General features: G+C 35.2%; 1 protein-coding gene across 3 annotated transcripts in view; it reads left to right on the top strand.

Annotated features, from left to right (window-relative positions):
• The first annotated feature begins 3,685 nt into the window (after positions 1 to 3,685).
• acvr2ab (activin A receptor type 2Ab) overlaps positions 3,686 to 15,000 on the top strand; it is a 26,992-nt gene continuing 15,677 nt past the window's right edge. Inside the window, exons 1-3 of one of the 3 annotated variants that reach the window (XM_059497765.1) lie at positions 3,686 to 4,447; positions 13,511 to 13,718; positions 13,822 to 13,904. In XM_059497765.1, coding sequence (XP_059353748.1) covers positions 4,393 to 4,447; positions 13,511 to 13,718; positions 13,822 to 13,904 — 346 coding nt within the window. In that variant the 5' untranslated portion in view covers positions 3,686 to 4,392. Of the gene's footprint in view, positions 4,448 to 13,510; positions 13,719 to 13,818; positions 13,905 to 15,000 lie in introns of all 3 variants that reach the window. The other 2 variants (XM_059497764.1, XM_059497766.1) reach the window with 2 other exon arrangements.

Below are 15,000 nucleotides of genomic sequence, written 5' to 3'. Positions count from 1 at the left end.
CTGAAAGAGCAACATCTGAGCAACAAATCTTTACAGTTTCTGTTCACCTCACTTTCTGTCTCTGTCCGGATCTATGATGATTTGATTACCACTCAATAGCATTTTAATTGACTCTAATAACAAAATCCTTGATCTGTCACATATTGAAAACAGTAAAAATATTTGTTCAACGCTGCATTGTGCAATTTTTTTGGCAATAGCAGCACCAACTGTTCTCAAACTGGTCTCCCCACACACTGTTCCCATCTGTCAGGGTCTGATGGGTAATAAACATTTTCTGCATGCTATTTCATGACAAAATTGTTCATGTCACTTATGATCGGAGCTGACGGTTTCAGAAATTTGCATGTTGAAGGTATTTTGAAGCATGTTGAAGCAAGATGAAGGTAAACAGAGACGAAAGGCTTGAGCGTGAGTTTGACTCCAGCACTAAAAGCCACTTAAACACTTCCTAAATGAAGTGTGTGATGAACGGATGAGGTGATGGAGGGATGCTGGAAGTCCAGTCACAGTGGTGAGGTCAGCAGCTGTTTATATACTCTTGCGTAACGACTGACTGGATTAAATGAACTCGCTCCTGAACCCTCTCCTTCAGCTCCTCATCTCATCACAAGTGTGCGCTAAATACATGGTTGCAATATAAAAACTCTATGAAACCTTTTAAATATTATTTTGATGGGTGTCAGTGTTGATCATACATCAACTTAATATTTTTTCATTTAAACTAAAATTTCTGTTGAAGTGAAGTAAGGTGAAAAAATCAAGAAAGACATTAAGCATCAGACAAACTAATCCTGGCCATAGAGAAATTAAAGGTAAAATCTTCCAATGCAAAAAAGTTATTGTCATTTCCTATATTCAGCTCCAAGAAAACAAAACATTTTGCCACTTAAATTGATCCGACCTGATATCTTCGGGACTTTTCACCAACTATATTTGTTTTCCATGTGTGTATTGTTAGTTTTACAGCCATGTTGACCAGTCTGCTAGATTCATGAGTGAACAGTAAACACGCAGCAGACATGTAGAGTATTGCATGCAGTCCTTTATTCACCTTTCAGTCGTTTAATCCTACAGAGATGGAGAGATTCATGACCTTCATGAAAACACTCCTATAACTGCACAGCAGAAGTACATGACAAATCTCCACTGACAATACAGCATGCCAGTGGTCTTAGTGTTAAGAGCGCCAGACCTCCTGTGAGGGATAAATGAAGATCACTAAGTGTGTGTGTGTTTGCGATTTAGCGCCCGACACACACCATCCATCAAAATCAGCTGTGAACTATTTAACCTCATTGACTTCAGGAGTGTCGTTCAAAACCCTGCGCCATTAAACACAAACTCACAGCAGAAATAAACCTAGTCCTGTCTGTCTGTCAGCGCAGTGATGCTGGTCATATATAGTCCTCCCAGAAATATCTCCAGTCAGGGCCAAAGGCTTCTGGCAGCTGGTTTTATTACACCACTAAAAGAAAACAGACAAACATCCACATAAAATCATTTATTAGGCTAATCTTATGTTTTGATTGTTGTATAAGGAGTTTTCTTTTTATTAAAAAAACCTGTTTATTATTAAAATTATAATTTTATAATTTATTATTAAAATTATAATTTTATAATTTATTAATTCAAATTAATCTACTGAAATGTTATTTTTGTAAATAAATTCACATTAGTCATTCATTTATGCAATTTATATTCAACTCTATATTTTAAGCATTTAAGCAGATGCATTACATTATAAGGCATTTAAGATCATTTTAAAAATACATCAATTCAGTCAAGTGTGTCTATATGGTGTATTTATACCATATATATATATATATATATATATATATATATATATATATATATATATATATATATATATATATATATATATATATATATATATGTGTGCCCTTAATAACTCAGGCTTTCACCAATAATAGACTTACTTCATACTTGCTTGTATCATATCCAAATATCTGCCTAAAATATACTTAAAACAAGTCTAGATCATTTTTTATTGAAGCTGTTGTTACCATCTAATATTCATTGTTAAAGGATTACCAGAAATTATCAGTCTGAAATCATTTAGTCACCATCATGTTTAAACCTGTATGGTTTTCTTTCCTCTGTTGAAGCAACATAGCGTAGACTATTTTTGATTTGATCTTTTACATGCAATAAAATGGACTATATTCCAAGTCTTCTGAGGTCAAATCATGCTTGAGTTGCATGACCACTTTTGAACGGTGTTATTTATTTCTCTTTGTAATTTTGACACAGTCAGCCCTCATTCACTTGCCTTACACTTGACTCCAAGGCATTTCTCTTCAGTTTGTGTGAACTGAATGATTAATATTCCGGGCGAACCTTTAAAGAAAAGCATTCTTTAACAATTCTTATCATTACTGAAGAAATATCTGTTGTGAAATGCTCTCTGTTGATCATCGCTTGTTATACTCAACAACAACAAAAAATATTGTATTTTATAATAATGATTGAATATTTATTGATAAAAAAATAATTCTTTCGAACCTTGGAACCATTACTGGAAGCAAATTATGTATTGATAAATCTGCTATTGTATTAATGATTAAATAAACATGAATTATGATTCATTTGATTGATAATGGGTTTATAAATCAAATAAAATCAGTAGTCCACATCTCCAGTTGCATGTTTATTCAGAAATATTAACCTACCAAGTTTATAAATACATACATTTGTGAAATAAACACCATTAGCAGCACAATGTTTCCATTTATAGTATAAGATACTTCTTTATAATCAAATTACATTTAAAAGTAAAATGTTGGATTGTTTTAAAATGCTCTACAGTGCTTTCGCAATGGTGTGGCTACTGCCAATAAATCTGAACTGGAAAAAAAAAAAAAATGTCTGATTTTTCGCCCCTCCTGACAAGTCCCGGGTCACCAGATAACTCTTTGCTCTGATTGGTGTGAACTATTTACAAGCGTTCCTCCATTGGACAGCTGAGCTGTCCATAACATTCCGTCATCGGGCCGAGGGCGGGGCTTGTAGTAATACGAGCTGGCGCAAACCTCCTTTCTTTCCATTCGAGCTGTCAATCAAATTACTGTTTTCAGTGTTTCTTGTGGAAGCTTGGAAATAGAGGAAACCAGTAGAATGGCACGAAACATTTGATATTAAAATGGGTGGGACTAACTAGGTGTGAATAATATTTGTCTTGTTTAATTTATTCACTTTGTATTTTAGGTTTACTGCCTGTTTTAAGTATTTTCAGTATCGTTATTTACGTGTAACCTGTTAAAACCACTGCTGAAGCGGACAGTGCTGTCACACGACATGTGTTACTTTTCACATCGCGGATATGGTTTAACCAATCAGAATCGTTTGCGATTACTAGATAGTTTAAAAATAAATAATTTTACAGTTAAGATGGCGTTTAAATTTTAATGTGCATGCCACCAACAAATCCTTGAAAATAACTTATAATAAAGATTACACTTTTAAGTTTTCATATATTTGTATTAACACAAAAACTATTTCAAGATTTGAATGTTGTGTAAAGGCAAAAGCTGCTTTTGGGCCGCGCAGCGCCCCCTACAGGAAGAACCGCCTTAACAATCCCCAGCACGAAATACTGCTGTTCATTTATAGTCTGGAAAAGAGAAGGAGGAATGGGGAAAAGAGGAGGAGTGGAGGAGAGGAAAAAACCAAAACACTCAGTGCTGTTCGCCATGTTGTGTTCAGGACACATGAGAGAAAATATGGACGCCTCCGAGGCTTTATTCCAGCATTTAAACACAGAGAAATGGAACTGCTTTCTTCTGATCTGTGACTGATCTGGGATCATTCGGACGAAAAAAGGATTTTACGGAGGAATGCATTTTATCCGACACTATAAAACGCTGTTTATTTGATCTCTTTTAGCTGCTGTTTCGGATCTCTTAAACTGGATTTATATCCGTGAGTTCTGGAATGAAGATCATGATTATGATTTATTCAAAGTATTTTTAAAAGAACGAGAAGATCACATCGGGAAGTTTTTGAACTTGACTGAACCATGAATAGGAATTTTCCCCATGCACTCAAAATGATCGCTGTTTCTATATCGATACTGATCAATAATAATGCATAAGTTTCAGGACAGGCCGCTGTCACTTTCTAATGCAATATGATTGTATTAATGTTTGATATTTCATCTATGCAAACAGAAACACACGCACTGACCTCCACACTGAGGATTTGTCAAATCTCTCAAACACTAAACCTCTCTTACAGACTTAAACATTGATCCGGTCCTGTTTGCTCACAAATAAATGCTTTTGGCAATATTAAAACATTAATTTTAGAGGGAGTGGATTATCAGCTCGGGTGTTGCTGGGATTTATTGCAGTACAAGAATCTGCGCTGAAAATGAGGACAGACACCAAACTGGCCTTGGCTATATTCCTCGTCTCGTGCTCCTCAGGTGGGTCCATGTTTCTGCTTTAAATCCCGTCTGGTTTTATGTCACAAACTGCAGCATTGCTCATGGATTATGAGTAATTCAGGTTGTGTCGGATTAATCTAAAGATGCTTGTTACAGCCGTGTGCTGAAATGCGTTACATTGTAACGGATGTGGTAACACTTTATTTAAAGGCGTCCTTGTTACACGTGTAACTTACTATTATAATAACGATACATTATGCGTAATAACCATGTAATAACATATAAACGTAACCCAAACCCGTACATGTAGATGATTAATATTACTCAGTACTTAAATGTATAATTACACTGTAACCTTAAAATAAACTGTAACCACTGATGTTGGTCTGGTGTTACAATCTGCTCATAATAACTGAGGTCCAGTATTATTGTGCAGAACAAAGACGAAGGCCTCAGTATATCCTATAGACAGTTCCCAAACCTAAACACCATTTTTACAGTTTTTACTGGTTACTCAATATTCTGTATATGATGTAATTTGAGCAAGATTAATTTTGAGTTATGAATCACGTTACACATCACATGTCAGTAAGAAAGGATCTATATATACATTTACGGTTCAAAAGTTTTTTGTTGTTGTTTTAAGACTTTTTTTATGCATCTGCATTTATTTGACCAAAATAGAAACAGAAACAGAAAAATTTTGAAATATTACTACGATTTAAAATAACTGTTTTCTATGTGAGTATATGTTTACATTAATTGATCAAAACTGTATTTTCAGCATCATTCCTCCAGTCTTCAGTGTCACATGATCTTCAGAAATCATGAAAATATGACGATTTACTGCTCAAGAAACATTTCTGATTATTATCAATCTTGAACACAGTTGTGCTGCTCAATATTTTTTGTGGAAACCTTGATACATTTTATTTTTCAGGATTCACAGATGAATAGAAAGTTTGAAAGAACAGCTTGTATTTGAATTAGAAGTCCTTTATAACATTGTAAATTACTTTATTCTAATTAAAATATGACTGACCTCCTCTCCAAACGTTTAAACAGTAGTGTATGCCTTGTGCTTTTCATGCAAACATGCTGTAATAATTTTAATAATTCTTTAGTCCTATAGAGCTTGGAGAACCTGCATGGCATTGACATTGACATCTGATGAATGAACAGTTCTCCTTGGGTAGATTTGTACAATTAGAACAATTAAATGTTCAGAGTTTTCATACATTACTTATTTAATCATGTATCAATAATTAATTATTTTAAGTGTCAGACGTTTCTAATGATCTACTCAAATCCTCATTTGTCCTGTAAGTGGTGTTTAAACTCTTCTGTAAGGATTCTTTCATAAATGTGCTTAAAAGTACATTAAACACGTCCTGTAGACCTTTCTTTTTCTCCTCCTAACACTTCATCATGATTCTGTGGCTGGTTTGTTTGAATCTTGATGGTAATTGGCTTTTTAGCAAAGTGGGAGAAGCTCTTGTTGTGATCAGCTCATCCACTCACACCTTAAACACCACAGACCGAACTCTGGAGAGCTTCAGTGTTTGCCGTTGTCTAGAGACAGATCGATGGATAAAGAGTCTAGATCGTAAGAAGAACACTGTTTGGTGGGGTCACAGGTGAGGGCAGTAATGTTCTCTCATTGGTCTGGATTCGGTCAGATGCTTGTTCAGATTAGCCACTATACAGATCTTTTTAAAGATGTCTGAATGCTTCACTGCTCAAGGTTACAGAGTCTGACGCCAGAATAACACTAATGCCATTAAAGACCAGTCTATCTGACGTGCTGCATTAGAGAGTTTCACCAGTGTGTGTTTACTATGGTATATATAACTTGAGGAAGTGTTTAATTTTTTCAGTACATATATATATATATATATATATATAGATATATAATCAGTGGTCAGCTGATGTGTTTTTCATTAGCTGTAACTAATTGAGATATTACTGATATATATTTCTAAATGGTCTATCATTAGTAAAAAATGACATCACAATTAAAGTATTGCCTTTCTGTCGCTTTAATCAGTTTGTTTAAAGCGGTCTGACATTGGGAAACCTGTCTGAAAACAGTAATTTGATAACTCTCGTGACGTGCAGAAGTTATCAGAAGTGGCAGGTGAAGGTGTTTCTACAGCACTCTCTCTCTCTCTCTCTCTCTCTCTCTCTCTCTCTCTCTCTCTCTCTCTCTCCTCGCTCTACCAGTCCTGAAGTAGGCCAAAGGTCTGCAGCAGCCCTCATCCTCTTTAACATAAGCCTGTAGGGCTCACACAGATTTATGCCAAGGTTATAGCCACAAGCAAATCCCTGCACCAGCAAACCTCACGCACACGCTCTAAGAGCAGCTCACCACTGATCAAAATCATTCTTCAACATCCCACATGCCCTGCTCCTCTACTTCGGCCAAAAAAAAAGAAAAGAAAACAATTAAGAGATATACATTTTTTAGCCTAGTCTTACAATTTTTGAAAATTTTAGTTATATATTTATTAAATTCTCATTATTGTAATACTGTACTGTAAAATGAACGTAATTTAGTTCACGTTCAGGAGAAAGTGCGCGCATGTGTCGTGGTACTCTCCAAAATGATGGAAGACAGTAACTCGAGGAGAAGAATTGATTAATAAATTGTCATTTTGGTTTTCTTTGTGCACAAAAAGTATTCTCGTAGCATTACAAAATTGAAGTTGAGCCACTGATGACACATGGACTGTTTTACTGATGTCCTTACCTTGTTACTGGACCTGGGAACATTCAGTTGTGTTGCTGTCTATGGAGGGTCAGAGAGCTCTCGGATTTCATCAAAGATATCTTAATTTGTGTTCTGAAGATGAACGGAGGTCCTACGAGTTTGGAACGGGTAAACTATCCATTTCATATTTATCATCAAAATAATTTATAATAATAATAATATTCAATAATAATATATTGCTTTAACAATTAAGCTTATATGCCGAACCAGTATCTTTCACATTGTGACATTACTTCATTAATTAAAATTCAGCACATTCTCCTAGAAATTTTTTGTGTTTTAATTACCGGTAGTTGTTTTTGTCATCACCGTAATACTTTAAAAATGCTATTATTATTACAGTCAGCATGAATGAAATGCAGTTAAAATGATCCTTTTGTTCACATTGCATTGAGGATTCTAAAACAGAGAGTTCCGGTCCTTGATTCTGATTGGCTGAGCCACATTCGATGCGGTTACTCTTCAAATATACTCCTTTGTTTACTTCTGTGTGTTGCTCAGCAAACACTTCGTTGGAACCACAGCTGTTTCTGAGGAACTACATTGTTTGTTGGAAGAATACTGTTTTTATTAATATCACTACACTGATCTGTTTTATTCTTTGGAACCTTACTAGGTAAATGACCGTTTTATAAAAGCAATAAACCCCGTGAAGCCATGGTTTACAGTGAATTAAGGGGATGAGGAGGAACGACACACAGTATGTTTTCTCCTGGGTCTGTGGTTTAGTGGTAGTTGTTTCTGTGAGTGTATGGGCTCATCTGCAGCTCCAGATGGGCAGCCGTCTCTCCGCCGGTCTCCCAGCATGTGGGTGGCGTTGGTGGTTGTGTTTGAGACAGATGTGCCTCTCCGTCCAGCCGCTCTGGCTCCAAACTCTGGGAACGCTCCTCTGGCAGACGGAGGAGTTACCGACTCTGAAAGCATTTCATTTGATGAATCTGGAGAGAAACTGGAGAAGACAGACCGACCGAGAGCGAGAGAGAGATTCAGAAGCTCACAAGAGTGTGTGTGTGTGTGTGTGTTTAGAGAGAAACTGTGAAGTATTTGAATAGACTGAAACCCAAAGCAAAGAGTAAAATATGATGCTGGTTTGTGAATGTAAATATGGGGGCAGTAAACCAGAAGTCTTAAAAGTGTCACATTCTAAGTTCACTTATAACACCAGTCAAGGTTTCTTGCTCTGAAAAGAGTCGTAAATTAATTTTTTATGGTCTTTTTCCATCCTGACCCTTACAATGGAGCTGTTCAGTCATGACGTCAATTTGTCAGCAAACCCAGAAGACTAATTCAGCACTGCTTCCCTTAGGAATGTCCTCTGGGTCTTTAGAATTGGAGATTTCTATTTTTCAAAGAGTAAAATAAGGTCACTTTTTTTCTACACACATTAACACCTCATTTGTGAGATATGAAACCATTGTGTGCTTTAAAGATTAAGGTTTTTACACATGCACAACAACAACAGTTGTCTGATTTGTGAAGTATATAAACTCACATCTTTGTAGTTATAGTCTCTGTTAGCAGCTCTCATTTTTTTAAGCAGAATAAACTAAATTAATATTTAAGGTATAGTAACTTGTAATTTAAAATATGAGTTTTTTCAAGTAATCGCAGATCTAATTTTACTCATAAATCAAGAAACCTTAACAGTGTTATTTTAGCTATTTAAGTGTCATTGATAATCCATTATGGTTTTTATTAATATTTAAAAAATATTTTAAAGGTTTTTTTTATAATTTCCATTTGTATTTTTCAGTATTGTTGTGTCCGTCATTTTTATGTTTTTATATATGTCTGTATATTTTTCTTAATGATTGTTATTGCAATAAAAGTTGAGAAATTAGAAATGTTGTACTAGCAAGTAGCTGAAATAAAAAAATTGTATAAGTAATTCAATTAATGAAAAAAAAATACTTTATATTATATATATATAATCTTTTTTTTAATGAATGCATGTAAAGTTCAGAGTTTCTATGCACGTTGTGTCTTGGAAAGTGTTCTGTTTTATGAGCTAATCTAGTTTATGCTTTTAACTTATTGTGAGCTATTACTGGCCTGTATGATGAATTTCTTGGAAGTTCCTGATGTGTAAATCTCTGGATGAACGTGTTTGCTAAATGTGATGATAGTGTTCGCCGAATGGATTGGTGTTTGTGATATTGTGAAAGAAATATGCTGACTTACATTTAAACAGATATTAATTAGGAGACATGACAGGCCAAGTAGTCTTAGCCGATTAGCTATATTTGTGCATTTGCTTATTAGATTAAAGTTTCCAATATACGTAGACATTCGACAAGTGTTTCAGTTTGTCCTTTTTTAACGTTAGTTTTACATAACACTACGACTAAGCAAAACAAAGCTCTTAAAGTATGGTTATGACCAACATTATCATCTAATCAGAGTCGTTTCTGACCATAGAACTAGAAATGGCTCAGTTCCCAGAAAAAATAAAGTAAAAAAAAAACCCTAAGGTTGCTACACCCCTTATCGAAGAAGTATTTATATAAAAGTAAAAAGCCTAATTTCAATGTGAACCTGTGGTCTTGTGCTGATATATGGACCGACAGGACTTTTTCTTCAAGTACATTGTTTAATTGATTTTGGAAAACTAATCAGTGTTTAACATTTTTGTGGTTATTTGAGAAATTGAGATTGACGCATTTCTCTCAGCATAGCACACTTACAACACAGTTTAGCCTGACTTTAGTTTGTTTGATTGTGGCGGCGCCTCATTAGATCTGCTCTCTGTAGATGATGAACTGTTGCTGTCCGCTGTTTTACAGTCATTTGTATCCTCAGTTATTCCGGGGTTGTGAATCTGTGTGTGTTTTAGTGCTGATTGTACAGGATGCTCAGCGTCTGAGGGAGCGCATTGATTTTGTGTATTGGATTTGGCTCTCTGTGAGGTTTCTGCAGTAGTTCTTGTAAATTTGAGTGCCTCCTCCTGATTTACACGTCTGTCCCAGCTGGCCTAGTGATCGGCTTCATTAGCTCAATACTGAGAGTATACGAGCGCTTCATTGTGCTTCTCCCTTAATCTCTCAGAAAAAAAGGTGGGGCGGTACCTTTTCAAAAGGTACACTTTTGTACCTAAAGAGTCCATATTGATACCTTAAAAGATACATATACGTACCTAAAGTGTACAAATTATTACCTAAAAGGTGCAAAAATGTACCTTTTGAAAAGGTACCGCCCCAGTGACAGCTTTTTATACCTTTTTGTCTGAGAGTGCAAGCTAAAGGAGCCACATTAAATGACATTCACAGTACAAATGTATGCACTAATACTAATAATATCCACTTTTAGAATGCAAGCCAAAATATATATATATATATATATATATATATATATATATATATATATATATATATATATATATATATAATAATTTTTATTTATTTATGTAATAATTTGTTTCTTTACATATTTTGTGTATCTTTTAAAGATTTATTTGTTTTTATATTTTAATTTTAGTTTGTTAACTTGTAAACATATTTTTTATAAAAAAAAAGTTATAAAGAATTTTTTTTTTTTGTTGCAAAAATTATATTTCATATCATATATAAACTTAAATTATAGGAAAAAAATCTAAAATGAATTATATATAATTATATTTTTATTTCACATTTGTTTTTTATGTATTATTTTAATTTTTATATATTTTTATATATTATAAAATATTCACAATTTATTTTTTTTTTTTATTAAAATGTATGGCATACATGTCATCAGGTCCAGGTGTGTTTCCACCTGTTGTGTGTTTCTACTGCTGACGGTGTTTGATTGATTGCTGTTGGCAGCTTATGGATGAAGAACTGCATTGTGGGTAAATTTAAGCAGATAAGGTGGTAAAAAAGGTCTTGCCAGAGTATATGGCACGAGTGTGTGTGTGTGTGTGTGTGTGTGTGTGTGTGTGTGCTGCCAACAACACACACGTATATTGACTTCCCTTTATTAAAAAAAAATATATATATATATATATTATGAGGAAGTGCTCTGTGATTCTGTGCTGGAAATGACCTGCATGTTACTGGAAGTTCAGATTTTTATTAGATACAGAAAGTGATCAAACAGGAACTGTATTTCAAGAAAAACTGATCGTATTAAATGGGTCTTGATTTAGGATCATTAATGAATGATTGAGTGAGTAACTATAGATCAGTTTACAGCACAGACTGGATTCTGAGGCTTCTGTGAGTTTAGAGGTTCGTGAAGTTTTGATCTGATGAAACTGATCTGAATCTGCAGAGAGAAAGAGAATATAAAATAAAAAAGGGTTTTTAAGTGAACTTTCAGAAAGATTGTTTGTGTCTTTAAAGCATTGTCTATTTTTGACTTTAATTCAAATTCATATTCATCTAAAGTTGATCTAATTAAGGCAGGAGTTTCTGAATAGTTTATAGCAGCAGGTCTGTCTCCGTGTAATAATCTTTGCACTTTATTGATTTATTGTAGAATACACAGTGTGTAATTACTGCTGTGTTGGTGTTGGGCATCATTGCCCTCTGCTGGTAATAGTGTGTGTGTGTGTGTGTGTGTGATTATTATTTTTTTAATACTCCAGTTTAATATGCAGAGACAGCTATAAGGCACTGTTCTTGTGTGGTAATGCAGATGATTGAATGTTCAAAAGAAAAGATTAAAGGTATTGATGAAAGCTTTGCACTGACTTCAGTGGAATATGTCAGACTGATGATTCGCTCTTAATTGAGGTGATTAAGAGAAGATATACGACTCTTAATGAGAAGGCAGACTCATGTTGAGGCATCAGAAAGTTCCTCGGGGACAAACACACCATTCAGAAACTCCCACGAGACGCCTGAAGAATGAAAGGGACATTTAGGAAAGAAATGATGCAGTGCAGAAATATCTCCCACCGGCCTAAAACTGAAGAAGCTTGATAACATCGAGAGAGAGATCAGTGACTGTCGGCCTTTTAATCCTGTGATTTATGAAACTAAGTCGACTATTACTCTGAAAGCTCATAATTATTTGATAATCAAGCGCCTCTGCCCTGCAGCCTGATCAAGGCTTGTCATGTTTGTGTCTCAGCGACGCTTGCGTGGAATTCGGTGAATGTTCAGTGGGCTGAAGTGAATAGAAATCTGTTCAGTGTGTTGAATTATTGAGAGGTCAAAGTCAGCAGAAATGTCTGATTGCTCCACGTCTCGGCTTTCTAGCATTCCTTCCCTTCAGTGAGCTGCTGTGGATGAAATACAAGCCCTTCCCTCACACACACACACACACACACACACACCACACTCAAAAGTTTGGAGTAAGTAATATTAATAAACAACTTTACACTTTTGTTCATCAAGGATGCATTAAATTGATTAGAAATGTATAAATGCTAAAAGATTTCTATTTCAAATAAATGCTATTCTTTTGAACTTTATGTTCATCTGTGAATCCTGAAAAATAAAATGCACCACGGTTAACAACTGTGTTCAACACTGATAATAATCAGAAAGAAGACTGGAGGAATGATGCTGAAAATACAGCGGAGCATCACAGAAATAAATTACACTTTAACACAGATTCACACAGAAAACAGCTGTTTGAAAATGTAATTATGTTTCAAAATGTTACTGTTATAACTGCTCCTAAAGCAATAATTTACCTACATTTTAGAATTTCTTATCAGTGAGTAACATCATAAAATTCAGTCTGTTCCTCACAAAGTTATAATGTCATTGCAGAAGATCTTCAAAATATAAGACATGCATGATTATGCTGCCTTTTAAGATACCTCGATTTAGGCAGCATCGCATTCAATCCCAGAATGCACTGTAACAAACACTATAAGAAAACTAATTTGATTATTTTTAAAGCTTATTTTAATTTGACCCACTGTCTGTGTCTTGTGTGTTAGTTGTTAAGAAACATCCAACAACTGAAATCAAACAATGTTCAGCTCTACAGTGAAAAATCATGATTCAATAGATAGTATTTGACATTTTTTTACTCTACAAGCTCTAAATATGCTTAAATGAATCATAATCTTCCATTTTTAATGTGTGTGTGTGTTTATACCTAAAGGTTCACTAATAATGTTACTCGTGGTTTAATGCATGAGTTCATACACTGTAAAAAAAAAAAAAAGCAATTTTCCCTCAGAAATCACTAGTAAATGTTACGAATAATTACACAGATATTACAAGTGACACTGAATTAAATGTGAAACTCTGAAATAGTATTTTCTTGAAAATGTACTCCAATAATCTATTTTATGTGCGACTATGAAAGGTAATACTGTACTTTTAAGGTTTGATATGCAATGAGCCTCTGTTTTGTTGATTAAACAGACTGAAGTCTCTGTCTGTGTGTTTCAGGTGCGATTCTCGGGCGCTCGGAGACGCAGGAGTGTGTGTTTTATAATGCTAGCTGGGAGAAGGACGGCACGAACCAGAGCGGAGTGGAATCATGTCACGGAGAGAAAGACAAGAGACAGCACTGTTTCTCCACCTGGAAGAACCGCTCAGGAGCCGTCGAGATGGTGAAGCAGGGCTGCTGGCTGGACGACGTCAACTGCTACGACAGGTACGAGCGCTAGATGTGTGTGTGGATCAATCTACTGTGATGTGAACAGATGATGACACACGTTATCTGTGTGTGTGTGTGTGTGTGTGTGTGTGTGCAGCAGCGAGTGTGTGGAGCGCAAGCAGAATCCAGACGTCTTCTTCTGCTGCTGCGAGGGAAACATGTGCAACAAGAAGTTTCACTACAGTCCGATTCAGAGTGAGCAACACACACTTCACACCCCGCTTTTTGTGTCAGGCATCAATGTATCTTGCTGCTAGTAAGATACAATCTTGTTATTCACCTAATAAATTTAAGTTTAAATTAATTGATTTATTACACCTAATAAATTTCAAGTTAGGTCCACCTTTAGATAAACATCAACCCAACTCAGGTTCGTTTAAATGAATCGCCAAAATGTATTGATGGCTTTACAGAGGTTATTTTTTTTTCCTGATTTCTTCCTAGTTGTTCTCAGCTGGTGAGGAAGTGTGTCTCTGTGATTACAGTAAGGGCAGATACGGCTCTCTTTGGGCAGACAGTGCTGTTGATATCTGTCCGTCTCTTCAGTCAGAGTATGACTGCTCTGTCTGTTCCTCGTCATCTGTCATCTTACAGTTTTGTTCGATTGCTAAATGACAGTGAGCACAACTGGAGTCACATGTGCAAAACTCTAACTACAGTCTGCACAGCAGCAGTTCATGTGACCAAACTCTAGTTGGTTTTTCATTGATTGAACACAGTTTTCCAAACTCTACACACTTATCCCACGACTTTAACCACAACCTGCACAACACTGTGGATTTACAGCACTTTGTTCAAATGCTAACACACTGCTGTCAAAACTGTGTACCACACATTCAAAACAGAAGAGATTTCAAACACTGCTGACTGCAATTTCAGGATTAGCCCTGAAAATTATTTGTTCGAATTACAGTTTGTACTCTTTTTTTTCTCTTTACTGTAATTCCGTAAATTACTACAGACTATTGAAGCAAACTGCTAATTTACATTTACCTTGAATTGTTATGTTATAAAAATGTAAATAAATCATGTGAAAGAATGTCCCTCTTCTCTTTGAAGAAAATATGACTTTGTATGAAGAAATAGTTTAAACTATAAAGATGAAAAGTGAGTATTTTCTGTATTGGTGTTTGATGCTAGTGTTTTTCCTCTCAGTGTGTGTTCTGAGTGACGGTGTGTGTTATCTCATTGAGGGTTGTGTTTAATGTTTGGCTGCACTGAGCCTGTGTGTGTGTGTGTGTGTGTGTGTGTCATATCAGGACACAACTCTGTATAATGT

This window comes from Carassius carassius, chromosome 17 (genome assembly GCF_963082965.1).
Source record: "Carassius carassius chromosome 17, fCarCar2.1, whole genome shotgun sequence".
In the NCBI taxonomy this organism is placed as follows: Eukaryota; Metazoa; Chordata; class Actinopteri; order Cypriniformes; family Cyprinidae; genus Carassius; species Carassius carassius.
Note: the sequence above shows the minus strand (reverse complement) of the source record. Positions and strands in the feature narration are given on the sequence as shown.